We start from the raw sequence: 12,353 nt of genomic DNA on the forward strand, positions 1-12,353 counted from the left end.
GGTTCATATGCTAGAAGCTTGGTTCCCACCACAGTTGGTCGGCGGAGTCTAGTGAGAATAGCCTGTCTACCCTCATGAATGGTCTAACCTGGTCTTGAGGTTTGGTCTACAGGAGTGAATTAGTTCTTGTGAAGTGGGCTGTTTTAAAGTGCAGCTGTCATGAACTTGACCCCTCTGCAGCGTAGTCTTCTCTTTCCACACCATTTTCATGTTGGGATGGGACTGGGGGGCCTCGCCACCATGCCGTTTGGATTTTTATTAATCACTAGAATCACAAGCCAAATAAACCTGTAAGTTATCCAGCATCAGGGATTTTGTTAAAGCAACACAAAAACAATATATGTTCTTCATTCAGCTAGTATCTAGCCTGGGATAGACAATCTAAGACCCCGGCAGTTAGAGAACTCGAAGACATGGAAGGAAAAGTTAAACTATCATTATTTGCAAATACATACTTTGTTTAAAAAGCATTCTACAAATCTACTAGGAAATTCTTAGACCTAATGAGCACATAGCCAAGTTGTAGGATACAAAGTCAGTATCAAGAAAGTAGCTGTTCTGTGTGACAGCAGTGTCCTCTTAGTGCCTTTTCACATGTCTGTTCTTAGGACCAGCTCTTGTGCTAGCTACTTCTCTCTTCTTGGTCCTTGACGATATTTCTGTCTCTGTCTGCCGCATTGTGCCGGAAATCAGTCTTCTGTCTGGAGTGACACACCAACAACAGAGATGCCAGGTCACGTGGCTATCATCAAGAAGATGAGTTTCTAGATAATTTTGTGGGAATAGATCTGAATGGAATGCACCCCTCCCCTTTTGGGCGGAGACTTGGTTTATCTCACTACCTGTCGTGTGTCTGTTTAAGTTACTATTTAGGTCTTCTGGCTTTAGTTTTGGAAGATTTTGTATTAGGAGGTTCATTTATTCTAGACTTTCCAGCTTTTTACAGTTTTCAAAGTAATCAGTAGTAATCTGTAATCTGTATTCATTGCAGTCTGTTGTGATGATACCCTATTATCAGCTTGGGTAAGGGTTTGCCAGTCTTTCTTTAAAGCTCAATTCTTTGGTTAATTTTAAGTATTTTTTTCTCTTTAATTAATTCTCCTCTGATCTTCATTATTCTTTGCCATCCACAGGGCTCGGGATTGGCTGATTGTTGCTTTTCAAGAGCCTTGAGATGCACCTTTAGGTCGCTGACTTGAGACCCTTAGAATTTTTACTGTGCCAGCTTTTTGATATAAACCTTTCTCTTAGGCCCTCCTTTTATGCGCCCCAGAGGTTCTGAGAAGTTGTATTGTCATTGTCATTCATCACTAGGAATTTTAACTTTTTCTGTATTATTTCTTGGGTGATCCAGTACTAATTCAAAAATGCATCATTTAGTCTCCAGTATTCTTGTGATCTCTTGTTAATTTCAAATTTTATTCCATTGTATTCTAATATGATGTAAGGGACTCTATCTGTCTTATCTTTTTCTTTCTTTTATATTTGTTGAGACTTGGATTTCTGTCCTATGATATAATGATTTTAGAAAAAGGTGCTGTGCTGCTGAAAAAAATATATGTACTTCCTGTTAGGTGGAGCATTCGGTATATCTCTGTTATGTCTAGTTGATCCATAGTGGATTTAGATCTGAATTCCTTCACTTGCTTTTAGTTTAGAAGATCTATCTAAACATGAGAGTAGAGTATTGAAGCCACCTCTGCCCCATTGTATAAAGATTCATGTGACCTTTTATGCCTTTTAGTGTTTGTATGAAATTAAGGGCTCCAATATATTCAGTGCATAAATGTTTACAATTTCTGTATCTTCTTGATGAATGCTCTCTTTGTTAGTATGTAATATTCTTTTCTATGTCTTGTAATTAGTTTTGGTTTGAAGTTTACTTTATCTGATATAAGGATAACTGGTGCTTGTTTACAGTTTCCATTTGCTCGGTAGCTTATTTTCCATTTTTTCATGTCTTTGCTAGCTCTTTCTTGAAGGTATAGTTGGTTCTTTTTTTAAAGATTTATTTATTATATGTAAATACACTCTAGTTGTGGTTATAATTACGGTTATTATAGACAGGACTTTACTATATCCTGTAAATATACTTGATGTTCTGTTTTGCTAAAATATTGGTGTTTCCTTTCTTCCTCCTATGTTAGTTTCAAGAGTTTGTTGAGCTGCTGTGTTGTATTTAGTTGTTTCTTCCCTACATCTTGTTTATCTGAGCTTTTCATGGAGTGTAACTTTCATGTATTGCGGTTAAGGAGACAGGCCCTCCCTCCCTCCCTCCCTCCCTCTCTCCCTCCCTCCCTTCCTTCCTTCCTTCCTTCCTTCTTTCCAAGTATTCTATTAAGAATTTTCAGCAGTGCTGGATTGGTTGGCATGAATTGCCTTAGTGTGTGTTTGTTTCGAAGCACTCTTATTTCCAGTCGGTTTTGGAAGATGGCTTTCCTGGGTATAGCATTCCTGGTTCACATTTGTTTACTTTCAGAACGTGAATATTTCATTCCAAGCTCTTCTGGCTTTTATGGTTGCTGATGAAAGGTCTGGGGTAATTCTGATACTGCTGCCTTTGTGTTTGAGTTTGTGTTTGTTTTTCCTGTGCTTTGGGGGTTTTCTTTGTCCACATTGTACTTGACATTAGGATTATGACATGTGTGGAGTTTCATCTCTGGTCATGTCTGGAGGGAGTTCTGCATGTCTCTTGTGTTTGAATACGATTTCTTTCTCTAAGTTTGGGACGGACCTTTCCTGCTACATCTTCAGTAACTAGTGCACCTGTTTCATTCATTTTAGCTCTGGACTTCTTTTACACCAGACTTCTTGGAAATTTCATTCATGTTCCTAATATTTCCTCCTTCCATGTCATATGTTCTTTCTTCCCCCTTCCATGTCTATGCTTTTGTCTCAGCCTTGCCCTCTATCCCTGACGCAGGTTCTGCCGTGTAGTCTTGTCTATTAAAGATGCTTTCAGCTGTGCTTTTTATTTGATTAACCATCTCATATATTTTTCTGTTTTTTTTTCAACATTTCAATCCCCTTGATGAATTTTTCCTTCATAATTTGAATATCTGACTATAATTTTACTGTTACTCACTTAACAGACTGTCTTGGTCAGGGCTTGGATTGCCTTCCTTAGTTTGTGCATCATTTCTTTGAACCTTTCTATGACCATTAATTCTTTTAAAAGTCTCTGAATTATTTCTCAGGTACTCAGCTATCTCTAGTTTGGATTCCTTCCTGGGGGTCTTGGTGGGCTGGAGATGGTCATGGGTGGGGGCTGTGTCATGGTCTTCATGTCACTGTGTTGTGTTTTGTCCATTTTTTGGAGTAAACTTATCTTTATAAGTTTTGACTTCCTCTTCCTTTAGTCCAGTTTTAATATGTTATATTCTGTCATCTTCCTAGAGCAGTGGTTCTCAATCTTCCCAATGCTGCGACCCTTTAATATAGTTCCTCAGGCCGTGGTGACCTCCAACCATAAAATTGTATTTGTTGCTACCTTAATAAGTATGTTTGCTAATGCTATACACTGTAATATAAATATATGGTTATTTGATATATGACCCCATGAAAGGGTTGACCCTGAAAGGAGTTGTGACCGCAGGCTGAGGACCGCTGCCTTAGAGGGGTTATTTGTGAGTTGTGAGTTCAGCCGTGGGGACTGGCGAAACTTGGTATTGATCATCAAGTGGAATATCTGACGTGATTCTGTCTCGGCTGTACACCAGCAGGACCAGGGAGGGGCTGTACACTAGGCCTAGAGACAACCATATGGATTCAAAACTTTGGTCTGCCCTTGGAGTCCGTCTATGAGTCCACCAGGGGCAGGATGGCAAATGTCAGACTCACTGCAATCTGTGTACTATCTGGGGGCTGTGGTTAGAGTACAGGACTGAAGTAAACTCTGACCACAAAAGTATTGACTCTCAGTCCTGTGGTGAGCACTGCAGAAGTTAAAACCTCACAATAGCACTGACCTTAGAGACCACTGGAGCCAAAGCTCAGGCCCTGTTTGGATCTCTGAGGCCGCTGTGTTAGTCGGAGGCCGGAAGTTTAGTCACATGGTGCTTCTGGGACCCTCTGGAGCATCTTTCCCAGATGCTCTCTGGACCCCCTGGAACGGAAGGCCTGCACCTATGCTATATTCTGGTCCGTAGAAGCTAGAGGCTTGGATGGGTGCACAGTGATTGCTGGATCCTCAGGACCGGGAGGTCTGGATGTGAGGTGCAGCCGTGTCTTTTTGAAGATTGTATTATATTTTTCATAGGATGCTACAATTTGCTTAACCCTAGTTTTGTACCTTTCCCTATATTATTTAACATCAGAAGTTTTTCTATATTTAATTTACTATAAATTTCAATGTGCATTATGGTAGATTTTTAAGGATATTTGCTGAATGAAACATTTTTAGTTTTAATACTTGAAGCTCCTGTGTACAGTTAAATACCGTCAGTCTCACTTTCTCCTAATACTAGAGACATAACCAACTTTCGTGTTAATTTGATAGCAAGAAGATAAACTTACTGATTTGTTTATTCTTGTCAGGAAAATTGAACTTGTTCCATGAACCTATTAGTCATTTGAATTTCCTGTTTTCTCTTTGCCCCTTGATGCTGTTTCCTGTGACTTCCTAATTTTCTTTTGATGGAGCGTTTTTGTTAAGAAAGTTCATGTATCACTAAGAATATTTCTTCAATTTTCTGATGATTCTATTTTAAACCCTATGGTGTATAATGTACAGAAATCTTTTTTTTTTTTTTTTTTTGTTCTTTTTTTCGGAGCTGGGGACCGAACCCAGGGCCTTGTGCTTCCTAGGCAAGCGCTCTACCACTGAGCTAAATCCCCAACCCCAATGTACAGAAATCTTAATCTTTACAATGCGATAGGTTTTCAAGATAAAACTTAAGTCAGCTCTGCTCTGTGGGATGTCTTTTGGTGACCATGTGACTCATTGCTGACATCAGTGCTGTTGTGTCAAGTACCCATCAGTTGGCGCCATACCACAGAGAAGAATCTTTCCTCTTCCTGTGATCTGTGCTGCTCCTTTGATCATGTTACATTCATTTATTTATGAGGCTCTAAATATCCATTTTCAGTCTTGCTTCATCAGTCTGTTCTTTTCTTTCAAGTTCCAGTTACTCAGAGAGAGGTAAGGTGGTGGATGTCCTGTGCGCAGGGTCAGGGCGTGATCCCTGTTTTAGCATGTGGTGCAGTTGGGATTTCTCACTGTTTTAGGGATTTACATTTCCTCCCTCCTTCCCTTCCTTTGTCCTTTCCACCTTTCTTCCTTCTTTTATGGATGCATGTGTCCACCTTACCCCCCACACCCCCTTATTTCTGTAACTTAAGAAAGCTGACAATGGGGATGATAGACACACAATCCTAGAAGGGTGTTCGAGGATTAAATAACTCCAAGGTTAGGCAATCTGGCACATTTAATAAGTGTAGATGTTACCTTTAAAAATGATAAATTCATATTACGTTTTAGTGTGTGGTAGGACTCTACTTTAAAAACCCTTTGTGTCATTATTGCATACTTGGTTTCTAGATTAACCTTAGATTTTAATTGAGTTGTTTATTTTCTTGTCTTCCTTTAAACCATTCCCTACAGTTTTAGGTGTATAAGTTAAAGTGAAGGAAACCTGACAGTAGCCAGCACCTCTGTCTCTCTCACCATCGCTTCAAGTTTGGATTTTGCTTTGCAAGACTTATTACCTGCTTTGTATTCTGTTAACGTGTGTACTGTTGTTTTGTTCTACTTATCTGTGGGTTTTGTTGTTGTTGTTCTTGATTTGACTACATACATTGCATTAGATGTTAGGACGCTTTCTCTCTTTTCTGCTTCCTTGCTTGTATATTGTGAATTTTCTTCTCTTTAAAGATTATGATTGTTACTGCTTTCATTCAGATTTACTTCTGCTAACTTTCCCTCCCTCACTGTCATTTAGGCAAAAACAGACAACATAGCAAGAATTTACCAGCCCAAGCGCTATGCTTTGTCACCTAAGACAACAGTCACGTTGGCACATCTGCTTGCGGCCCGTGAGGATCTGTCTAAGATCATCAGGACAAGCAGTGGTATCAGTCGGGAGAAGACGGCATGCGCCATTAATAAGGTGGGTTTTTCTTTCAGTTTGGTGGAAAATAAATTTACAGTTTCCTGGTTTGCTAGTTTTACATTTTAGCCCATTTTTTTCATTTACATCCTGATGGATGAGAGAGGAGAGGCAGAGGGGCTTATATCCATCCATACTTAATTATCGCTTTCTAATTAGAGGACTTGATTTGTTTTTTCCAGTAGCTTTATCAAGAATTTTCTTTATCCATTTGGTTAGTAAGAATCTTCAGGAATTGTTGCCACCACTTATTTGATTTATTAAGTTAAAATCTCTTTTGAGCATCCATTTCTTGATTCAGAGTGTAGATGCACTCTTAGGATAGTGGTTTTTATGAGTTCAAGGTGTCTGTGACTGATGGCCTAATGGCAGCAGATGCATCTGAGACACCACAGATGAATCAGAACGTCGCCAGTGGCTTGAGCAGAAAGTTTTTTCTATCTAGTTGAGCATCAGCGGGAAATTTTATGACTAAAGAACAAAAAAATCCAAAGCAAGGATGTGGTAGTTGATAAGGATTTCTTCTCACTTTGCTCTGGGATAGGATTTCTTGCCAGAGGCATCTGTTTTTCTCTCCCCTCTCCTGGGGAGGTGCTTGCTGGGTAAGTGGTCTACCAAGCCCACACTGCTGTCCTTCAGGATGGTCGCTTAAAGTCGTCTTCTCTGAGCTTTTACTTTGTAGTTTCTGAGAGCGCTTGCTTGCTAGCTGGTTTGGATAGCATCTTTATGTACTCGTTAGAGGTCCTAGGAGACGCCTGCTAAGACAGCTGTTAGATGTGTATGATTGGTAATGAGCACATTAGTACTGAGAGTTGAAGCTTCTTAGATAGGGAAGTTTGCTGTATAGTGAGAATGTATCAGTGTTAATATCAGGGTTAGTGTGTATTGCTGGCTGGCCTGGAAACTCACTCTGCAGACCAGGTAACCTGGACCTACAGATACCAGCTGGTCTGCTTCTGGCTCCCAAGAATGGGGATGAAAAGCCTAGGCCACTGTGCCTGACAGAATTTAGTATTTGTGACATAACTTCTGTGCATTTAAAAATGTTTTTTAAAAGTATAATCTAACTATATGAACCCCTGTGCCTCTCTGCCCTCCAGTGCCTCCCATGCACGCCCCACACCCTGTGCGGGAACCCTTGCTCACTGTCTCCAGTCCATGCCATCTTACTGTGTGGCTCTGACTAGCAGTGACATTGCAGTCTGGCTGACTCTTTGGTTGCTTTGGTGAATGGTGAATATTTTGTTTCTTCTTCTGTTGGATTCCTCTTGGCTGTGCCAGGACTGGGGCAGGGCTAACATCCTCCAGAGTTACCTATGGTCTTTCACTCTGTCATGGGTATGCAGCACAGAGTATGTCTGTGGAGGGTGGAAACTTCAATGCTTCCCTTAGTTTATCCTTCCAAGTATTGTTAAAAGCACAGTGAGAGGCATCGGTGTTTGTGTGCATGCGCTTGCATACACGCTTATTATTCCTCATCCAAAGTGCTGAGTTTTAAATGATATTTAATAAAGATTTAGGTTACAGTATTTTTAAAATTAAAGATTTCAATTATATGTGTGTGTGTGTGTGTGTGTGTGTGTGTGTGTGTGTATTATATAACACACACACATATTTTGTGTCCCTGTGCTTCTACTGCATAAACTATGATATCATTTATAGAACTTTTCACTGTGCCATCATGTTGGTGCTTAAAACATTTTGAACTGTGAAACATTTCGCATCTTGTATTGAGAGTTAGGATGTCTATGCTATAATAATATATAGTACGTGTATCACTGACCTAAACTCTTTTCTCTTAGGGAAAGAGCAACCTAGTGGGTCTGGTCAGTTTCAGGGACTTCTTGAAGCAATTTAGGGTCATTTATATCCTTTATTAATGAGCTCTCTATAGAATGGAATATTTCCCTATGGGAGAAAATGGCTACAAACCATATTGGGATTGCCGTTGTGCCTAACTGCACACTATATAGTCTTTATATGTTGGTAGACTGCAGTGTACCGAGGAATGCAGTCTTATTTGATAACCATTACCAAATCTATCGCTGTGGGATGTCCAGAGTTTCTCATTTATAAATAGATGAATATGAGGTTGACTAATGTAGGTTAAACAGTCTGTGTCTTAAAAACATTTTGTTAAAATAGTTCTTAATGTAACAAATACCACACTTACAAATTCTGCTAAACAAATTTAAATGAGAGAAGACTGACAAGACCAACCTTTAAGAATACTGTTTTAGTTTGTTTAAAAGTGATACCATACTCTGAAGGATTTGTCAAACATTGCACTTACATTTTCAGTATTAGTTCATACCATGTTCAACCCTTTTCTGTTATTTAAAAGATTTGGCCTCTTTATTTATAAATAACTTTAATATCACTTAAAATCTTTGTAATTTTTAACTTTGAAAAATAAAACTTAAAGAAAACTTTTTGTCTTCACACAGGTGCTTATGGGAAGGGTTCCAGACAGGGGAGGACGGCCAAATGAAATTGAACCACCACCCCCTGAAATGCCCCCTTGGCAGAAGAGACAAGAAGGCGGAGGGAGGGGTGGCTGGGGAGGTGGAGGGGGTGGTAGAGGAGGTGGTGGGGGAGGAAGAGGTGGATGGGGAGGTGGAGGAGGAGGGTGGGGAGGGGGTGGAGGAGGAGGTGGAGGAGGAGGTGGAGGAGGGTGGGGAGGAAGCGGTGGGGGAGGGGGTGGCCGAGGAGGTTTCCAAGGCAGGGGAGATTATGGTGGGAGGGGAGATTATGGTGGAAGAGGGGGCTATGGTGGGAGAGGGGGTTATGGTGGGAGAGGTTATGGAGATCCGTATGGAGGAGGAGGTGGTGGGGGTGGGTATAGAAGATACTGATACCTGCAGATGTTAGAGAACACTGCTTCCTACTAGATGCAGTAGATATAGTGTTCTGAGGAACATACTTGAACATCACCCTGAGGTAGATCATGTTAGTGCCCCCGAGGAAGGCTTTCCTGAATACAAAAGGCCATTTTATATACTGGGTGATGATCCTGCAACATGATTTTTTTCCATATTCTGTGTACTAAAGCATGCTGTGTCTTTTTAAAAGGCAAAAACAAAACCTATTTTTTAAAATGTAAATATTTATTACCAGCAACTTGGAAAAATGGAATGTATTTTATTGTCATGTTTGAATTTAGACTGTAAACTGGTATTTTGTTCAGGGTTGAAACACATATGACACCTGCCAGTAACAGAAAGGAATCTAGACTCGAGTCGTTTGTATTCTTGGGGATCTGTCCTGTATTGTTAATTCTATTTTACAAAATAGAGGAAGTGTCTAATGTGTGTGTAGTCAGTTGTCCTTTTTAAAATTGGTTGAAATTCCTCTGGTCAGGTTTTTATTAAATTTCTGTTAACTGAAGACATCTTCTTTATTTCACTGTGCACATGACTTATTTGCCAGTTGAGTTTGAACCTATGTGACTGACTGAATGGCTAAGTTAAAGTTGTATGACCTAGAGGTGGTGGGTACCTACAATGAAACTTGTCTGGACACAGCAGGGCAGTTACACACACAAACTCACAGCAGCTGTGACAGCACGCACACAACACATAACTTTGCAAGATCAAGCCAGACAAAATTCTACCCTCTCCCTGAGGGAGACGCTGGGGGAAGCTGAGTCAGGATGTGGGACATGAGTTTACCTATGATCTCTCTAGTAGATGTCCTAAGGCCCATGCACACAGACACAGCACTAAGTAGACTCAGTTAAAAAGCCAGAGGCACATGAAGTTGAGAATAAAAGTGTGCGTGCACATGCATGCGTAGATAGACGACTCTGGCTGGCCTGAGCGCAGCAGGCATGGCTCTGCATGCCTTGCCTTTCTCTCCCATTCCCTCCACCTTGCTAAAAGCTTAAGATTCTGTTCCTGAAGCTTGCTACCAAGGTATGTTTCATTTATTTGGCCACTTCTTCCTCTGAGGCTGACTACGAAGGTCCAGCTATCAAGGTAGTGAAGTCCAGCAATCAAAAGCCCCCTTTGGGTCACCTAATTAACCTGTCCAACTAAAATTAAACACCTCATCCTAACACGGGGTTTCCCCTTTACCTTTATAAAGTGACATTTTCCTATGTGTGACGTCTGTCTTTTCTCTATCTGAGGCAGTCCTTTGTCCTCCAGGACAATGCCCCTACCCCTCTCCATGTTCCCATCCCTTGCTTTTCATCCTCTATCTCCTTGGCAGTGTCTGTTCTTCCCTGCCCCTGGGGGCAGGTCCTGAGCCAATACTGTTCTTGCAATAAACATAAGTGAAATTATCAAACAATAAACAAATGAGATAAGAGTGACTTTAAAGGAGCAAAGGTTCATCGTAATTTTACCTGATGCTATGAAAAATAGCCTGCTTCTACAAAGTGCCGAGGCTTGAGATACCAAGCTCTGAGTGGTGCTTGAGTGGAAACAACCTTAACTCAGAGGTTTGTCTTCAGTTGAGAAATAAGAAAGGAGACACCCCTGGTGAAATGATTCATAAATGCACGAGTAATTATAGGCCCTATATTTAGCCTGCTAACTGGTATTTTTTTCAGGACTTCCAAAGAAATAGGCTCTAATACCAGCAAAAGGATGGACTTGCCAGTAAGACCGAGGGCAAGCAGGCAAAGAGCAAGAGCTTCCCTCTCCCAGGCCCTTTATACAGGCTGCTGCCAAGAAATTGTGGTCCAGATTTCAGGTGAACCTTCCCACCTTAAACGGTCCAGATTCAGGGTTATCTTCCCACATCAGATGTCTAATACGAAAACTCCCTCACAGGTATGCCCTGCAGCTTGGGCTTTAGCCGATTCTAGATGTTGACAACTAAGAATAGATACCATGGCTAATATACTAGTTATTTTTTGCTGTGACTAAACACCTGGCAAAGAGCAACTTCCTGAAGTAAAGGTTTATTTTGGCTCATGGTTCAGGGTATGAACCATGAGTCTGTCACGGCAGGTTAAACATGGCAGGTCTTACTGAGTCTAGTTAGGAAGCAGGGCTGCATCCTCACTCAGCGGACTTTCTCCTCCCTCCCCTTTTATTGGGTTTGAATTTCCAGTTCTGTCCACTTTTAAGGTAGGGTGTTCCCTCCTCAGTTAAACCTGACTGGAAACACTGTTCTAGGCACACCCAGAGGGCTCTGAATCTACTGTGGTGAATAGTGAAGATGTTCCATCAGAGCTGCCCGTTCCTGTGAACTGTTTCAGTGTGGGTTCCAGGGCAACATCTGTGAAGAACAACCAACTATCAGTGAACAGCTGGCTTTTGATAGTTGACCAGTGTGCACTGTTTTATCATATAGTAAACTGTAGTAAAATTTAAAATCATCTTAAAAGTGCAAGAGTAAATACCGTGTGTGCCACAATCTAAGCTAATCCTTTGAAGAATGTGGGATAGAAAATCTTTGTGCTCTCACTTGTAAACTTAGAATTTTTGTGTTTTTCATTTGTGGTAATTGAAACAAAAAGCTTTCCATAATTAAGAAAACACATGTTATCAGTAGCTGTGTAGTCTAAAAAGTAAAATGTTATAAAATACACTCATATATGAGTATTATAGAGTAGGCTGTAGAGGAATTTTAATTCAACAACTTAGCTGCTCTGGCGAGGGACATCCTTAGAATTTCTAGGTCTATGTGATCTGCCTGTGATGCAGACAAGCCACACACATTTAATCCTTTTGGCTGGGATACAGACATAGACTTAGTACAAACCTTTAATCCCAAACAATGAAAGTAAGGTTAGTTTGTAGAAGGAAGCAACCATGTTTGAAAGTGATGTCTGATTGAGAGGCAGACAAAGTGATGAATCAATAGGATATGCCCAATTCTCACAAAAGCAGCACAGAAAAGAGATGACTTGAGAACAGAGACAGAGACAGAAAGGCAGAGAGACAGAGTAGTTTTACCAGGACAGTTTTATAGAGACAGGTTGCAGAATGAGCCAGAGAATGAGAGAGATGGTCAGAGTTAGAGGCCAAACACAGCAATTCAGTTGGAAGCCAAGAGTTTCCAGTCTGAATCAGCTTGGAAGATTAGATTGTATGGAGGCTAGAAGCTTCCAGGCCTAGGCCTAGGAATAGTTAGAACTGAGAAAGAAACGCTCTGAGCTCAGCCCAGGCCAAGTACTTGTGTACAGCTTTTATCTCATGCCTTCATCAGAGGGAATAAAAATTGTATTTTTAGTAGGAAAAAATTTGTTGAAAATTATTGCATCTTTTCCATTTCCTGAGCATTAGTTACTGA

General features: G+C 40.7%; 1 protein-coding gene across 1 annotated transcript in view; it reads left to right on the forward strand.

The window, feature by feature from the left end:
• Positions 1–9,507, forward strand: part of Fam98b (family with sequence similarity 98, member B) — a 29,449-nt gene extending 19,942 nt beyond the window's left edge. The window contains exons 7-8 of the mRNA NM_001401945.1: positions 5,940–6,107; positions 8,555–9,507. Coding sequence (NP_001388874.1) covers positions 5,940–6,107; positions 8,555–8,962 — 576 coding nt within the window. The 3' untranslated portion in view covers positions 8,963–9,507. The remainder of the gene's footprint in view (positions 1–5,939; positions 6,108–8,554) is intronic.
• Positions 9,508–12,353: the final 2,846 nt, after the last annotated feature.

This window comes from Rattus norvegicus, chromosome 3 (genome assembly GCF_036323735.1).
Source record: "Rattus norvegicus strain BN/NHsdMcwi chromosome 3, GRCr8, whole genome shotgun sequence".
NCBI lineage: Eukaryota > Metazoa > Chordata > Mammalia > Rodentia > Muridae > Rattus > Rattus norvegicus.